Below are 18715 nucleotides of genomic sequence, written 5' to 3' on the forward strand. Positions count from 1 at the left end.
AAATGAAGGCCATCTTTTTTTGCTGGGCGTTTGTTGGAGGGTTTTTACAGCGTTTTTTGTGTTTATCACATTTCATATGGGATTCCACATTTTTTATTCAAATAAATGTGTCAAGTTTGTATGGAGGACCAAACCTGCCAACATTAGAAATTAATTAATTCATAAATCTATTAATAAATCTATTTATATATATTTGTTTGTTTGATCTATTTTTGTTAGCGAATGTAAAACTTACAGTGTATTCCGTTGTTGGGTTGAACTTTGCCAGTCGTTCAAATGAATGAAACAACCGTTCAATTGAACGATAAAACTGACCGAGTCAGTCGTTCACAATACTTTTTTTTACTTTTTAGGCAAAGGTTTTCATATATATATATATATTTTTTACATGACATCAGTATTCAACTATATTAATTATTATAGTCTGCGTTCAATTATCAGTTATAAACATGTCTTTATGATGTTCCTGCCTTGATCTATTTTTCTCTGTGAAAGCACATAGAAGTTTAAGAAGAACTGAGCAGAAGGACCAGGTTTGAAGCAAGTGATCATGTTGAAGTAATCCGCTGTCAAACATCGAATGAATGATACAATTGAAAGATTTGTTCAAATGAACTACCCACTTTTTTGTCAGCGGGCATAGCATACACTGACTTCTTACTGATGCGTATGAATGTAGTACAGTGTGCGTATATGCAATATACATTATTTTGTTGTAGATAAAGCATGCAAGTAGCATACAAAAGCCAGTCGCATAATTATTACAAATGCAACATTTTAAAAACAACCAATTAATAATGTGCCCGAGACCAACGTGTGAAATGCTCTGATTGCCATGTTATTTAAAAACCTCATGTTCACTTCACTTCAGTAAAATATTTTTGCCTGCCAGAATATTCAGGGTATTTTTTCCCAGAGGCAAAATTATATTTACATAAGCTTAAAGTTACTTCCGAAATAGATTATGAAACAAACTCATCAAACAACTTGATAACAACTTGTCCAACCAAATAAATCTAATCGAACAGCAGACAAAACTGCCGGCTCTGCTGGTGCCCTTCCAGATTTTGAAAGCAACCGGATCCTCCATGAAGGAGTTGGTACCTGCATTGTTACAGACTGTACGGTACAGTATATCAGTAAATTACATATTTTTTGCCTTAAATCAATTTGTCAAAGTTGCGGTTTGGCAGTACTCCCTCATTAACTGCCTTAGCCAGCTAACGTTTTCCAGCTAACTTTACTGTTGACAATTTTTTTGTTTTGGAAATGGTAGCTAGTTCAATTGGAAAATGCGGGTAGGGAAGCATACATCATGACTGCCACTCTGCTGACCACCCCCGCCGCCCCACAGTTTTTGTTCCTGTCCATGTCCATCTGATCATGCTTCTGACCTGGACTAGGTTTAATAGACACTGGACTCAGCCTACATTTAATTATTATAACGTGTACCTGGCACAGCCAGAAGAGGACTGGTCACCTCTCTGAGCCTGGTTCCTCTCTAGGTTTCTTCCTGAATTTCTTCCTAAGTTTGCTCCTTGGGGTTTCAGGCTGGGTGTTTTGTAAAAGCACTTTGTGACAATTGCTGATGTAAAAAAGGCTTTATAAATATATTAGATTAATTGATTGACTGGTAGCTAGTTAGCAAAATTTCATATTTAAAACATTTCTGCTTTCATATGGCCAAGAGTGGATCATACATAGCTTGCTATTTTAATACAATATTGCTAACTTTTTGTAGTATAAATTGGCACACATCTAATTTGCACTTTCACTGTAAATTACTGAGTATACTGTATGTTTTTTATTCTTCATTCAGACGGGCTCAAATTTGTTGGTACCCCTACAGCTCATTGAAATAATGCTTAATTCCTCCTGAAAAGTGATGAAATTGAAAGCTATTTTATCATGTATACTTGTATGTCATAGAATAAAGCAAAGAAGCTGTGATAAGAGATTAATTATTGCTTATTCTACAAAGATATTCTAAAATGGCCTGGACACATTTGTTGGTCCCCCTTAGAAAAGACAATAAATAACTGGATCATAGTGATATTTCAAACTAATTAGTTTCTTTAATTAGTATCACACGTCTCCAATCTTCTAATCAGTCATTCAGCCTATTTAAATGGAGAAAAGTAGTCACTGTGCTGTTTGTATCATTGTGTGCACCACACTGAACATGGACCAGAGAAAGCAAAGGAGAGAGTTGTCTGAGGAGATCAGAAAGAAATATAATAGACAAGCATGGTAAAGGTAAAGGTTACAAGCCCATCTCCAAGCAGCTTGATGTCCCTGTGACAACAGTTGCAAATATTATTAAGAAGTTTAAGGTCCATGGAACTGTAGCCAACCTCCCTGGGAGCGGCCGCAAGAGGAAAATCGACCCCAGATTGAACAGAAGGATAGTGCGAATGGTAGAAACAGAACCAAGGATAACTGCCAAAGAGATGCAAGCTGAACTCCAAGGTGAAGGTACGTCAGATTCTGATCGCACCATCCGTCGCTTTCTGAGCGAAAGTGGGCTCCATGGAGGAAGAGCCAGGAGGACTCCACTTTTGAAAGAAAAACATAAAAAAGCCAGACTGGAATTTGCTAAAATGCATATTGACAAGCCACAATCCTTCTGGGAGAATGTCCTTTGGACAGATGAGTCAAAACTGGAGCTTTTTGGCAAGTCACTTCAGCTCTATATTCACAGATGAAAAAAAGAAGCTTTCAAAGAAAAGAACACCATACCTACAGTGAAACATGGAGGAGGCTCGGTTATGATTTGGGGCTGCTGTGCTGCACAATGAAATCTCAAGACTATCAAGGCATTGGAGCGAAACGTACTGCCCAGTGTCAGAAAGCTCGGTCTCAGTCAAAGGTCATGGTTCCTCCAACAGGATAATGACCCAAAACACACAGCTAAAAGCACTGAAGAATGGATGAAAACAAAACATTGGACTATTCTGAAGTGACCTTCTATGAGTCCTGATCTGAATCCTATCAAACATCTATGGAAAGAGCTGAAACATGCAGTCTGGAGAAGGCACTCATCAAACCTGAGACAGCTGGAGCAGTTTGCTCAGGAAGAGTGGGCCAAACTACCTGTTAACAGGTGCTGAAGTCTCATTGAGAGCTACAGAAAACATTTGATTGCAGTAATTGCTTCTAAACGTTGTGCAACGGAATATTAGGTTAGCGGTCCTTTCATTTTTGTCCATGCCATTTTCATTTGTTTTCTTATTTACAATATTATGTTGAATAAAAAATAAAAAAAAGCAAAGTCTGATTTCTATTAAATATGTAATAAACAATGATGGATGACAATTACTTTTGTCAGTTTCAAGTTATTTCAGGGAAAATTGTGCATTCTTCCTTTTTTGTGGAGGGGTACCAACAAATTTGAGCACGTCTGTATACACCAATGATTGAGCAGACCTATAGACAGTAAAGTAAGTGAAAGATTTACTTAAGTCCAAAAACCTCTGGTTGTAATGAATGCACTTGGATGACAGAGAGGTAGTTGGACCCAAGCACAGGATGATTGTTATAAATCCAACAAAAGAAAAACCAGAGGAGTAGGCTGTTTCGTATTTGATGGGCAGGCAGAAGGTCGGTACACAAGAGTCGGAATGAGCGGGGCAGAAGTACCAAAAGGGACAATCCAAAAGACCATGGTCAAAAAGGAAGGCACAGGTCAGGACACAAGGAGGGTAGTAGCCTTTCTACAACAAGGAAGATACCGGCTTTGTATAGATACACACAAGACAATCAATACCTCACCACAGAAACCACACACAGGCCTGAACTAAATAGGGAACACAGAACAAACATAGGTGGTCATTCAGGTGATTGCGACCCGAGATTTGTGTTCACAGGCATTGTGGTGTTTTCTAGGGCTAGAATCGGAGAATGACATCACACTGGTTATGATGCAAGAAACTGGGTAGGTTAGGGTAGTCCAGAGACTTGGTTTCCAATGTATCTACATGGTGTTAGACAGGGATGGGCAGTATTTATGATGCATGTATTTCAAATATGTATTTCAAATACAAAATAGAATTTTGTCAATTGTATTTTTTTGAAAATGGCTTCATATTTTGTAAGAAAATACTTTAGTGTTTTGTATTTTGTAGCTTAAAAATACTGTAAAATAGTTTGTGAAAAGTCTACATGATGACATCATGAAAATGCTGCCTCAGATTGGTGCATATTCAGTAATTTGCCCAGACTTGTTGAAATCAGAACAGAAAAGGCATCCATACCCCTAGAAGAAAGTCAAGGTGTACTTGGCATCTTTATTTTCCTTTGCTGGACTGATCAACTGGCCCCATCAATAACGTCTAAATGTCACACCTTTTGAAAAGTTAGTTGTGCTTAAAGGCATCAGTAGCTAAATAGACCTCTGCAGTGTAGTCCAAAGGGATGCACTTTCAATATCATGAAAGTGTCCCCCCTAATTACAGTATACCCACTTCTCCGGGTACCACTATACCACTGGATTACAGTATACCCACTTCTCCGGGTACCACTATACCACTGGATTACAGTATACCCACTTCTCCGGGTACCACTACACCACTGGATTACAGTATACCCACTTCTCCGGGCACCTCTACACCACTGGATTACAGTATACCCACTCCTCCGGGCACCACTACACCACTGGATTACAGTATACCCACTTCTCCGGGCACCACTACACCACTGGATTACAGTATACCCACTTCTCCGGGTACCACTACACCACTGGATTACAGTATACCCACTTCTCCGGGCACCACTACACCACTGGATTACAGTATACCCACTTCTCCGGGTACCACTACACCACTGGATTACAGTATACCCACTTCTCCGGGCACCACTACACCACTGGATTACAGTATACCCACTTCTCCGGGCACCACTACACCACTGGATTACAGTATACCCACTTCTCCGGGCACCACTACACCACTGGATTACAGTATACCCACTTCTCCGGGCACCACTACACCACTGGATTACAGTATACCCACTTCTCCGGGCACCACTACACCACTGGATTACAGTATCCCCACTTCTCCGGGCACCACTACACCACTGCTGCTGTCCAACAACTTCTGATTTAATTTGTTCTTTCCCACGGTACCTGTGGGAAGTTTTACAGCCAATGTCCACTATGTAGCTAGCAATCAACCTCATGAACAACTGTGTTGTGAGAAAAGCAGCCAGCCGTCACGAGTGTCTTGCTGACATCTAACATTCTGACTGAAATTGTGGTTTCTTACTGCGCACGACCAGAGCTAAAATGCGTTCGGAGGGAAGGAAATTTAAAGAGGCACCGCCGTCTGTCAAATCCGCTGAGTGGGAACATTTTGGATTCAGCGTTTAATGCCATGAAGAGGATAAGAAGACCTTGAACAAAGTCATCTGTATGCATTGCTTTGCCACTGTTGGCTACTTGAGCGGGAACACTGTTAACATGATGACGTCATTCATACCAAAATTGTACCTGATCCACAATACATGATACATACCGAACAGTGGGCCCACTGTACTGTTGCATTCCTAGTCTGTATTGTAGTATTCCATATTATGGCATTATTCTTTATTATTAGTTAATTATTACTTCAAGACATGAAGGTCAGTCAATCCTGAAAATGTAAAGAACTTCCAAAGAGTTTTCAAGCGGTATGATTAAACTGGGTCTCATGATAACCACTACAGCAAGAGAAGACCCAGAGTTTGCTCTGCTACAGAGGATAGGTTCATTAGAATTACCAACCTCAGAAATTGGTAATTAACTGAACCTCAGACTGGTGCCCAAATAAATTTGCCCTGTAACAGACACAAGTAACAGACACATCCCCACATCAACTGTCCAGAAAAAACTGAGTAAATCAGGCTTTTATGGTTAAATTGCAGCAAAAAAATACTACTGAAGGACAGCAATAAGAAAAGACTTGCTTGGGCCAAGAACAAAGAGAAATGTACTTTAAACCAGTGGAAATCTGTCCTTTCATCTGATTAGTCCAAATGTGGGATTTTGGTTCTAACCAGCATGTTAGTGAGACACAGTGGCATGTATAGTTCCTACCATAAAGCATGGAGGAGGTGTGATTTGTAGAGGTGCTTTTCTAGTGACACTGTGATTTGTGATTTAAAAGAACATCCTATCAGCATGGCTTCCACAGCGTTCTGGTGAAATACGCCATCCCATCTGGTTTACGCTTAGTGGGACTATAATTTGTTTTTCAACAGGACAATGACTCAAAACACACCTCTGGCAGTGTAAAGGCAATTTGACCAAGGAGAGTGATGGAGTGCTGCATGACCTCCACAATCACACAACTTCAATCCAATTGAGAGGTTTTGGGATGAGTTGGAGCGCAGAGTGAATGCAAACCAGCCAACAAAGGGAGTGCAATACAACCTCATAAAGCTGTTTGAGGGAATGCCAAGAGTATGCAAGGCTGTCATATTTCAAGGCAAAAGGTTGCTTGGAAAAATCTAATATATTAATGTTTTTTGATTTGTTTAACAGTTTTTTGGTTACTACATGATTCCATATATTTTATTTCATAGTTCAATATTATTCTAGAATATGGAAAATTGGAAAAAGTTAAGAAATCCCCTTGAATGAGTAGGTGTGTCCAATCTTTTGACTGGTACTGTCAATCCAGAAATTGATTACATTTGTAGAGAAGACAGCCATGGCAAGCATGCAAAAGATGTTACAGTGACGAGTCCTTTCCTGACAATTTTACACATTTCCATCAGGTTTAGCCATTATATCCAGAAACAAAGAACTTTCTTCCTGACCCAGTGCAGTTTGCCTTAACTACCATCAAGTCTGTTAATGATACTGTAGTGGCAACCTAGACCATATCTAGAGTAGTATTACAGTATTACAATCTGTTTTAAAGTTGAATATATGATCTCTTGATGAAAAATTATATGTAATGCTTTATTGGCTTTATTATTAAAATGTTAAATTAAACACAGAAAACAACAGCTTCTGCTGGTTTCTCACTTTAATGAATACAAAACATTTATTTTAAAACATTGAAATGTTCATCACAATAGAACGATAGATTACAAGAGGCTTTCAATTTGGTATGTATCTATTTGCAAGTCAAATAGATAGGCTATACCCTCTGCACCAACTGTCTGTCTCTCTCTGTGTGTCTTCTCTCTGGACACCCCTATCTGAATTTCTTTGAGATTTGAGATTATATAACTTAAACTTAATTAATTAAAAAAATCCCCCTTCCTAATGCCTAAATGCTGTAAACACACAGCAGCAAGTATAATGATATTTCACACCTACTGCACACTAATTCCCACACTATTTAACCTCTTTATCAACATATAAAAGCAGTTCCTACTAAACAAGATCATTTTATTAGCTAAACCTAGTGGTCCCTTCAGTTTCCACTGACAAAATCTGCTATCTCTCTCCATCAACTGTCTTTTTCCATGTCTCTCCCGTGTCTCTTGCTTTCCCAAAGTTTGGGTGTATATTTACATTTTATTCTCAAGAAAGGAAAGTGAGGGTCAATCACAGTATTAATATAAAGGAAAGTTTTTCACAAAATATTCTACCCTTGTAATTTACTGCGATACAATCAAGGGAATAGGGTTATGGGGGAGCAATGGGACATGTCCCGCCAATGTTAGAAAGCAGGTTAATTGGTCCCCTAACAAAATACATTTGCAAAAATTATGAAACGTGCCGAACCCCCCCAGCACTCACCTGGTGTTTCAGATCTGTATTAGTCCATCATTAAAAGGAGAGGATGAAAACCAGAGGTGTTTCTGCTCTTCGGCAATGAGATTGGGCAGCCCTGGTTAATATGATATGTATAGAAGATTGACATTTAGGAGGCTACAGAACAGTTATTTTTAAATAACTAAGAATCGTAGATTTCTCTAGCTACCTATCATGCTCCACTTATTTATTGGGGGTTTTTGACACATTTTATAAAACTTCTTCTGCACTGCAGCTACAATAACATAACCACACTTGCAAAGAAGGACCTGTGTGCGAATGTCTTTGGTACAGAAAATATTTTATGAAATCAAGATCATTGCCGGTTTGCCTGGCTTCACTTCTCAACACTCAGTCATCACCATGGCAATAATGCAGCCGTGGCCGGTTGTTACACAATCCTCCAAAATCTTTGCTGCAGAATTAAAAAAAAAACACTGAAAAAACATGGAGGACCTTGGTGTCCTCAATGGTACATACATGCCTGGTGATTACTTTTGAATGTGTCCTCTGTGTGTGCTGCTCGTCTTTGGGCTGAAACCGGTTAGCTTGGTGCTAACCGGGGCAAAAATGTAATTGTAGTGTTTGGTTATTTAAAACCTCATAAGTTTGAGAAGGTTGATGGCAAAAGGGGTATTAGGGTATTATTTCAGGGATGTGTTTGTTAGGGTCAGCTTTCTTGTTGTACTGGCTCATCATCTGTATTTGCCATAATTTATGTTGGAGTCATTGTGGGGCAGTTGGTTCCATTGTGGTTGTGTTTTGCTTCAGTGTTAATAAAACAGGCAGTTCAAGCACTGATGAGTAATGAGAAGCTCGCTGCGATACTATCAATATTGACTTTAGCCCCTTCATAACAGAACTACTACTCAGCTGAATATATCCTGCTCCATCTGTGAGAGGATCACTGGCTTCCTATCTAACAGGATCCAACACGTGAACATTTCTGACTCTTTATTTTCTGCACAGAAGTGTTTCAAGGATTAGTGTTCCCACCCCTTGTCTAGTCCACACCTCCTGCAGCACATCTGTCAATCTCCTACCACTTAGACATTCCTTCTACAACCATGGAGCATGTGCATGCTGACAATAACGGGCAAACCTTTGTCTGTACAATAGAGGACCAAATAAACACTGGACAATTCTTTTTCTGGATTTATTCTGAAAACGCTGTGAAAGGAAAGTATTCATACAGCATTCATACTACACTGCTCAAAAAACAAGGGAACACTTAAATCACACTATTGGTCTCGATGAACGAAATATATTAAAGATCAAAATATTTACTGTACATGGTGTAATTTGTTACAAACAAAATGACATAACAATGGTCAATGGAAACCAGAATCACCAACCGATTGAGGGCTGGATTCAAATTCACACTGAATATCAAAGTAAACAATTGAAAACACAGGTGGTTCCAACTTGCAGGAATTTCATCATCGCAACGTATAATGTGACTCCTTCGTATGTATGGCCCCCACGTGCCTCTGTGCACTCCTGACTGGGCATGCTCCCCTTGAGACAGCAAATTGTGTCCTGGGGGATCTCTTCCCAGACCTGACATCAGTGAGCTCCTGGACAGACTGTGACCTGGTGGCAGCGGATGCATCTGTACATAACGTCCCAGAGGTTCTCAATTGGATTCAGGTCTGGGAAACGTGAGGGCCAGTCAATGGCATCAATGCCTTCGTCATCCAGGAACTGCCTACACACTCTGGCCACGTGAGGCCGTCCATTGTCCTGCACCAGGAGGAACCCAGGACCCACTGCAACAGCGTAAGGTCTGACGATGGATCTGAGGATTTCATCCCGGTACCTAACAGCAGTCAGGGTACTGTTGGCTAGCATGTGGAGGTCTGTGCGACCCTCCAAGGATATGCATCCACAGACCATCACTGACCCACCGCAAAACCAGTCATGCTGGATGATGTTGCAGGCAGCATAACGTTCACCACGGCATCTCTAGACTCTTTCACATCTGTCACACATGCTCACTGTGTACCTGTTCTCATCTGTGAAGAGAATGGGGCGCCAATGCCAGACCTGCCAATTCTGGTGTTCTCTGGAGAATGCCAATTGAGCTGCATGGTGCTGGGCTGTGAGCACAGGTCCCACTAGAGGACGTCGGGCCCTCATTCCATTCCATGAAGTCTGTTTCTGACAGTTTGGTCAGAAACATGCACACGAGTAGCCCGCTGGAGGTCATTTTGTAGGGCTCTGGCAGCGCTCTTCCTGTTCTTCCTCACACTGCTGCTGGGTTGGTGCCCTTCTACGGCCCTGTCCAGCTCTCCTTGTGTGACAGCCCGTCTCCTGGTATCTCCTCCATGCTCTTGAGACTGTACTGGGAGACAAAGCAAACCTTCTTGTGACGGCACATATGGATGTGCCATCCTGTAGGAGGTGGACTACCAGCGCAAAACTAGAGAAGAATCAGTCAGGAAGGATAAGGAGAGAACAATTGTCTGTGGCCACGACCTACAAAACCATTCCCTTTTTGGGGGTTTACTTGTCCACTCCAGTGCACCTGTTATCACTTTCCTTTGCACCAAACAGGTGACACTGATTCACAATCGCTTATGCTTCCTGACTGGTCAGATTGATATCCCTGAAGTTTATTGACTTGGTGTTACACTGTGATGATTACGTGTTCCCTTAATTCTTTTGAGTAGTGTATGTTAACCACAACCAGCCACTTCCAAACTGTAACTAAATTGGTGCTTAAGATCAGCTCGTCTTACTACATCTAGATATACAATATCAGTACTGTAAATGTATACACCAAATGTATATCTACAGAATAGAATACCCGCTCACCAACCATTGTACTGTATATAATTGTACCCAACTTTGTGTTGATTTTGTGCATTGTTTAAGGTGATTCTGATCTTCAGCAATTGCATCAATGCCCTGTCATGTTTGACCTTGTGTGGGGTTGTGTTTGTATTTCTTCCCTGTAATGACTCTTTTCTGTGAGTTTACGTGTATTTATTTATGTGTGTGTGCGTGTATATGTGTGTGCAGATCATTTTGGTGTAAATCACCTAGAAAGGTGGCATGTGCCCAGTGATTGGAATCAATAGAGTTTCTCCGTTCTGGGTCAACTCTCACACACAGCCATCAACACATTCAAACGCTAAATCAGAGGTAATGACACATGCTTTTGAGCTCGTTATGTGCTCTCCTTGCACGTGTTAATTAAGATCAGCCTATTTTGCTGGGTTACTGTGAATTGCTCAGAGATGGCATTGCCGTTCTGTGCTCTAATATCAGTGATAGGACTATTAGCAGTGTGGAGGATGTATCTCATCATGTTCGCTACCCATACAGCACAACGTTCCCTATACAGTGCTCGACTTCAGACCAGTGCACCACGGTAGGAGCCATTTTGTTCATAGGATGCTTGATACCATGATGGTTAAATGTGACAGAAGGGATGTTGGAAGTTGAAGAGACAGACAGTATTGGATATGGTGATTGAGTTAGTGTAACTCCACATATTAGGCCAAGAACAGTGTCACCTAGTTTAAACTGGTCTTTATCTATTTATCGTCTCATCTATCTTCAGCACAGTTTACTTTGAATTGGCTGGCAGAATAGAACAGAATGGAATTCATGTTGTATTTGTGCATTGGTTTTTACAAAATATCAAACCCCTCAAAAAAGCTGACCTAGTGCAACCATTACTAGGAAACAAACTTCTAGAGAGGGGAGGCAGACCTCAGAATGGGAGTCTTTCTCCTGCCTGACAGAACTGCTAGAGCCCGGTCCTTCCATCAATCCACAGGTTTACCTGCTCCGCTGTTCTCCAGTCCTCCAGGTCAGTCTGACCATTGTAGCTAGTGAACAAAAATAATGATCTTTTTATCTTCCTCTTTCTTTCTCTCACTTCCTCTCTCCCTCTTTTTCTCTCCCTCCCTTTGTTTCTGTCCCCCTTCCTATCTCTCACTCCCTCCCTCACACTGTTTCTTTCATTCAATCTCTTTCTCCATCTTGACTTCTCTCACTCCCTCTCTTTCACACTACCTTTCTCTCTATCTCTCCCCCTGTTTCTGCCTCCATCATTGTCCTTTCCGCTGTTTACTCTCTCTTGCTCCCTTCTTCCTTTCCCTTATTCTGTGTCTTTTGCCATATTTGCTGTGTCAAACTGAGTGAACAGATTGTTTTTCACAAGGTAAACAGGCATGAGATTGCAAATTGGGTAGAAGCAAGGACAGGAGTTTCTGGAACGGCAGGCCAGGGTTTTAAGGCTCCCAAAAGTGAAATAACCGAAAATGTGTCAGACTGACTCTATGGGGTTCATAAAACACACACACACAAACCCAGACAAATAAACACATTTCTATAAAACAGGCTTGAAATATACAATATCTATATGTAGCACTGTCATTTTGTTTAACTACGTAGCCTACTCTCACAGTGTGTGTCTGTTTGTCTATGCCCCTGCAGTTTGACATGCAGCAGATGTCTCTGGATGAGCTGAAGCAGGTTCTGTTCAATGCCTTCCGAGACCACCTGACTATGAAGGACATCGAGAACATCATAATCAACGAAGAGGAGAGCCTAAATGAGACAGGGAACTGTCCTGAGTATGAGGGAGGTGAGAGGAGTTGGAGTAGTGAAAGATAGAGATTCAATCAACCCTTAGGGAACAGCCAAACGGTGTGTGTGTGTGTGTGGGTGTGTGTGTGGGTGTGGGTGGTGGGGGGGTTCACTCCTATCATGGCTTGTTACATGGTGGAGAAACCAAAATGTCATTTTGTAATTTGGTCCTTTTTTCTACCTTAAAGGTCCAACCTAATGACTGAGACCTTTTCATTTAGTTTTTCACAGGATGGTCAAATGTCTCTTTTGTTTTGTTATTAATTATGCCTTTCTCATTTTCCAGTTTAAACAAATGCCAATAAATCCCTTTATATTGACACGTAGATGAGAATTAGATTGAGTGAGAGAGAGAAAGGAGACAGAATACTGCCAGAAACAGTGAGACAGAGGGTGAGAGAGAGACAGAGGGTGAGAGAGACAGAGGGTGAGAGAGGGGATTGCAGCAAGTGGCACAGGGGAGCAGAGGAGGTTCTGCAGGAGGAGAAAGGGATAGAGGAGTGGTTTTCAACCTGTGGTCCACGGAATGACAGGGTAACGGGTGGAGGGGACTGAGTGACGAGGGAGAGAAGAAAAGGGGAGGAAGAATGGACACCCTCAACTCTCCCTCTTTCATCTCTCCTCCCTCAACCTTTCCTCCTTTATTTCTTTCCTTCCTGTCCTCCTGCTCTCTTTCTCAGCCCCTCCTTCTCATATCCCCCTCCACCTTCATCTCTCTCCTCCTGCCTCCATCTTCCCCCAGCCATGTGGGACTCCAGTCTGTCCAACTCCATCCATCACATCCCGACGTGTCTGTGTTGCTCCAGACTGCTGTCTGGGTCATTGGGGATGTTTGCAATGTTGGCAAACAAGGGGGACTGAGAGGTTATTTTCCGACGTTTATGTCTTCAGTTGCATAACAAATGTCTCTGGGGAAGGAATGCTGAGGGACACTTGTAGTTTCAACCAATGTAGTCTTCATTTCTATTTTCATCTATTACCAAAGAGAATGCTGAGCAAAGTACTGGGACTGAACTTGACTTTATTTGATGTTTGATGTTAAACCTGCAGAGAAATGGAGCCGAGACATATCATCCTCTTGCGTTTTTCTCGTTTCTCCTCTCTTGTTCAGTCCATCCTAAGAAGAAGAACAGACAGACATGCGTGAGGAAGAGCCTGATCTGCGCCTTTGCCATGGCCTTCATCATCAGTGTCATGCTCATTGCTGCCAATCAGATGCTGCGGAACGGCATGGAATAGCCAGTAGCACTGTGAGCCTGAGGAGTGGGCGGGACATGACCTCACTTCTCCCTGAGAGGAATACAGGCCAGCCAAGACCCTAACACCTCTGCATAGAAAACTATGTTATTTTTAAATCAAGTTTGTTTTGATTTATATCATAAACTGACAAGATGGTGCAAGGACAACAACAGAAAACAAGATGTCACTTTTTGGTGGAACAAAAGATAAATCAGAAAACAGACAAAGCAACGTCACAAGGAGGACTTGATTAACATAATCAATCTTTTTATATTTTGTGGGGAAAATATAAATTGCTTTCATTTCTGTATCAGAGAAGGCAACCCCTTTAAGATTGATTTTTCTACCTCCCCTTTAAAAAATGGTTTTCTAATCAAAACAATCTATTAACATGCATCAGGTGCTTTTGAGCCATTCCTAATTTTGAACTGAACTTTGGGTTCTGGAGTTCATATTACTTCAGGAAGACAATATCCGATGAGGATACTGTTAATGTTTAATGTTTTGAAGTGTATATAAACATGTTAATTGGTTCATTTTTTTAACCTCTATACTAGCTTATATTTACATTTTGTAATTACGCACAATCACTTACCTATGGACATTCTACCAATGTATTTTTTACACTGCAACAGAGAAGAATTGCAACTTGAGGGTAAATTGGTGTTAACTAGCTAACATTGAGTGACACAGAAAACCTTCTATCCCTGACATACAATCCCTCTAATTGTTCCTACGGTATGGGCAAATGTCTGCGTCTGTCTGTCTGTCTGTCTGTCTGTCTGTCTGTCTGTCTGTCTGCACTGCATGTGACTCTGAATATTAAATGGCACTGTATATAAATATAAATATGTGTGTTTAAAGAATGTATGAATGTATGTATGAATGTATGTACAGTATTAACCTTAAGTTGTGTCACTCTACTCTAGTCTTTATCTATTGGAAGACATTTTGTGCATGTGTGTTCCACTGTCTGTTTATACATGGACATGGTTGGCATCTGGTGGCTAAGGACATAACTCATTGTAACCACATAAAATACTGTTTTAATCAACCATGTCTTTTATCACTTCATGTTAGATTGCTTATCAGAAAGTTGTGTTTTCGTGTCCCATGACGAGTTGGCCCCCAAATTGGAATCAGGGACAGAAACATTTTGATTGGTCTGTGTACGTGGGTATATGCCACGCAAAACACCACTGGCCCGTTGTTGACAGAATCTGGGTCGTCTTGTCATAGGTAGATGGGATTTACATGAGTTCACTGATTGGCCCAGGGGGTATCATTATTCGGCACGTTGTCATGTTTTCCCGTTGCCTTGCTCACTATAGAGGTTATTCATCACGTCCTTCACGCCGTTTGTCAAGAAATTCTCTCAATGAGCAGATTTCTTAAGGTCTGCCATTATGTATTTTCCACCATTTTGAATTTTGTGAATAACACACTACTCTTCAAGCACCCAATGACAGATGAACAAAATGTTGTATACTGTGTCTTTGGACAAAGGTCAAACTACACATTGTTGTGGCACAAAAATGCGTTTTAATCACTCAGTGTTTTTTGTATTGTAACAAATTGGGCACACCTAAAAAAAATACCCTAAAGTAAACATTTGAGAACCCTGAAGTGTGGCATTGTTATCTGCACTTTTATATATGGTACCTTAATCTATTTGACTTAAAGTGATAACATTTGGAAGACATGCTCAGGGACATAAGTCCCACTAACCCAAGCATTATCTTAGTCTAACCTTGGATCTTGTCATAGAAATCTAGCCTTTACAAAATGTACAATGGTTGGCCCATTGGGGATGACATTACTTCATGTTCCCTTTTGCCCCTATTCCCACCCCATCAAAAATCTAGTAAGACTAGATGACTGAAAGAAATAACTGGCAAAAACTTTGAACCCGTATCTAACCTGCAGGCTCGGTGGAGCTTAGTCTTCATGCCTATTATACCTATCCAGGTCACATTCATAAAGCATCTCAAAGTAGGAGTACTGATTGTGTCAGTGGTTCCTCTTTAGATCACGTTGAACATTACTACTCCCAAGATACATCATGGATACAGACCCAGACATCAAAGATCAGTAACTGGAATGAAAAAGCTAGGCACAGAAAAAAGGATCAACTTTCAAAAAACAAACTACAGCCTCTGACCTTGACAGATAAAATATGTATACTAGAATAAATATTCCATTACTTTCACATCAATATGAATGTAAGCTGGTATTTTAGTATTCCTTTCCTTTAGAGGACTGTAGTAAAATCAATTAAACCTTTCCTAGTGACATGGCCTTTGTTTAAAATCTAATTTAAAATCAATATATGTATGAACTATTGTCCTGTTTCAATTTAAGATTTATACAGACATTGCTACTTATTACTGTTTTTACCAGTTATTAATCAAATCAAAAAGCAGAAGGGGATATTTTCACATAAATATGCAAATCCAGGGTCATATTAGTTCAATCAATACCACCTAGCTGTGTTATCTAGTTCTAGTTCTAGTTTTTCATAGTTCTGCATGACACAGTGTAGTGCTGAGCTAGGATCAGTTATGTCTTTTAGATCACAATGAATAGGATTACATGGGCACGATGAAACTGATCCTAAATCAGTATGTCTGGTCTTTTAATGCCTAATACATAAAGCCTGTGAAATCCACAATGTAGATTATAGAAGAAACCACAGCAGTTTATAGAATTTAACATTGAAGTTGTTCTCAATTTAGGCTCTCATGTACAGGCTGCTAAATTATGATCTGTTGATATTCTTGGCCAGAGACGTAGTGTAGTTCATCACTCACAAAAATCACCTGTCTGTCACCAATATCTAAATATATGTGTATGTGATTGCTAAGGACCCTTGGTCTATTATTATGCCATCATGGTCCCTGACACCAGCATTTAATCGTAGTGTGTATATCTAGTTTAGTCATAGTTTTATTATTGTGATTGTTTCTGTCACAGCGCCTATTGTTTGAAGAGATTTATATGACTGAGTTTCTATATATAGATTATATAGCATTGTATCATCCATGGAGTGGGGTTGCAAAATTCCAGAATTTTCTATATATTTACTAGTTTTCTAGAAAAACTGGTTGGAGGATTCCACATTTCTTGCTGATTTCCTGATTATTAGAATCCTGCAATCAGGTTTCTGGACAAAAATGTAAATATACTGACATTTACCAGAATTTTACAAACCAGTTCACCACCGTACAGGGGCTGAATAACCAACACTGTTGGAGATTATATAAAGGTTTAAAAGCATTTTATAGATTGTACAGAGAGAAATCTAAACAGAAAGTCATTATATAATCTTGGCATGCTGCTCGGGTGAAGATATTTAGAAAGAAACAGCAATATTACTGATGGTAAGATGCAAATAAAGATATGTATTCTGTACAAACGTTATCAACTTGTGTTTATGCAATAAAATATTTTTTTTATAGAAACATAAGACAGTTGTGATTTTTAAGGAACAAATACATGTAGTGTATCTGTATGTAAATGCCTGTCCATTGTTGTGTAGGTACAGTTGTGTTCATAAGTTTAAATACCCTGGCAGAATAAATATGACTGATCATGCAAACAAACTCTTTTATTTAAGGATAGTGATCATATGAAGACATTTATTATCACATAGTTGTTTGGCTCCTTTTTAAATCATAATAAGAACAGAAATCACCAAAAAGGCCCTGATCAAAAGTTTACATACCCTTGAATGTTTGGCCTTGTTACAGACACACAAAGTGACACACACACACAGGTGAAAATGGGAATTTCCCACACCTGTGGCTTTTTAAATTGCAATTAGTGTATGAATAGTCAATGAGTTTGTTAGCTCTCACATGGATGCACTGAGCAGGCTAGATACTGAGCCATGGGGAGCAGAAAAGAACTGTCAAAACCCTGCGTAACAAGGTAATGGAACTTTGTAAAGATGGAAAAGGATATAAAAAGATATCTAAAGACAATACTGTTCAATCACTTATTAATTCAGGGATCTCTTGATACCAAGCCAAGGTCAGGTAGACCAAGAGGAATTGTTCGGGATACAAAGAAAAATCCACAGGTTATGCAAAGATTGTGCCTTTACTGTGCCAATGTCACAAAAAAGGCCTGGTAACAATATACCCGGCTACACCTTGACACACCTCACAGCACTATAATTTGGAGTGACGAGACCAAAATAGAGCTTTATGGTCACCATAAGTACTATGTTCAGAGGGGGGTCAACATGGCCTATAGTGAACAGAATACCATCCTCACTGTGATGTTTGGGGGTGTGCGAGCTCTAAAGGCACAGGGAATCTTGTGAAAATTGATTGCAAGATGAATGCAGCATATTATCAGAAAATACTGGCCAAGTTGGCACAAGGCTAAGTTGACCCTCTAGTGGTTACAGCAGAAAAAGGTGAAAGTTGTGGAGTGGCCATCACAGTCTCCTGACTTTAATATCATCGAGCCACTCAGGGGAGATCTCAAACGTGTGGTTCATGCAAGATGATCAAAGACTTTGCATGACATGGAGGCATTTTGCCAAGACAAATGGGCAGCTATACCACCTGCAAGAATTCATGGCCACTATTACAAAAGATGGCAGCCTGTCATTGATGCTAAAGGAGGCAATACACAGTATTAAGAACTAAGGGTATGCAGACATTTGGGGCAAGTAAATTTTTCTTCTTTGTTGCCATGTTTTCTTTTATGATTGTGCTGTTTTGTTGTGACCTATAGTTTGAATGTGAAACCCATAAGAAATAAAAGACGTGTTTTGCCTGCTCACTCATGTTTTCTTTACAAATGGTACATACAGCTCCGGAAGAAATTAAGAGACCATTGCACCTTTTTCTGTCCTTTCCAAAAATATTGAAAAGGAAAGTTAATTTTGTCTCTTAATTTTTTCCGGAGCTGTATATTACCAATTCTGCATGGGTATGCAAACTTTTAAGCACAACTGTATACTGTATGTTATCTTTACCTTACCCATGTTGGTCCACATCTCAGCAGCAGAAGGGAGTCATGGAACCCAGAGAACAGACAAGGACTCCGAAGTCTCTGGTGACCACCCTGCCTAAACAAAGCCAATCAGCAGCCAGCGCTGAGGAGACTGGAAAGCCT

General features: G+C 40.2%; 1 protein-coding gene across 3 annotated transcripts in view; it reads left to right on the plus strand.

Annotated features, from left to right (window-relative positions):
• Nucleotides 1–14360, plus strand: part of LOC105030883 (calcium-binding protein 8) — a 75157-nt gene extending 60797 nt beyond the window's left edge. For all 3 annotated transcript variants that reach the window (XM_013132298.4, XM_020047908.3, XM_020047909.3), the window contains exons 5-6: nt 12194–12344; nt 13458–14360. In XM_013132298.4, coding sequence (XP_012987752.1) covers nt 12194–12344; nt 13458–13585 — 279 coding nt within the window. In that variant the 3' untranslated portion in view covers nt 13586–14360. The remainder of the gene's footprint in view (nt 1–12193; nt 12345–13457) is intronic.
• Nucleotides 14361–18715: the final 4355 nt, after the last annotated feature.

Source organism: Esox lucius, chromosome 7 (assembly GCF_011004845.1).
Source record: "Esox lucius isolate fEsoLuc1 chromosome 7, fEsoLuc1.pri, whole genome shotgun sequence".
Lineage (NCBI taxonomy): Eukaryota > Metazoa > Chordata > Actinopteri > Esociformes > Esocidae > Esox > Esox lucius.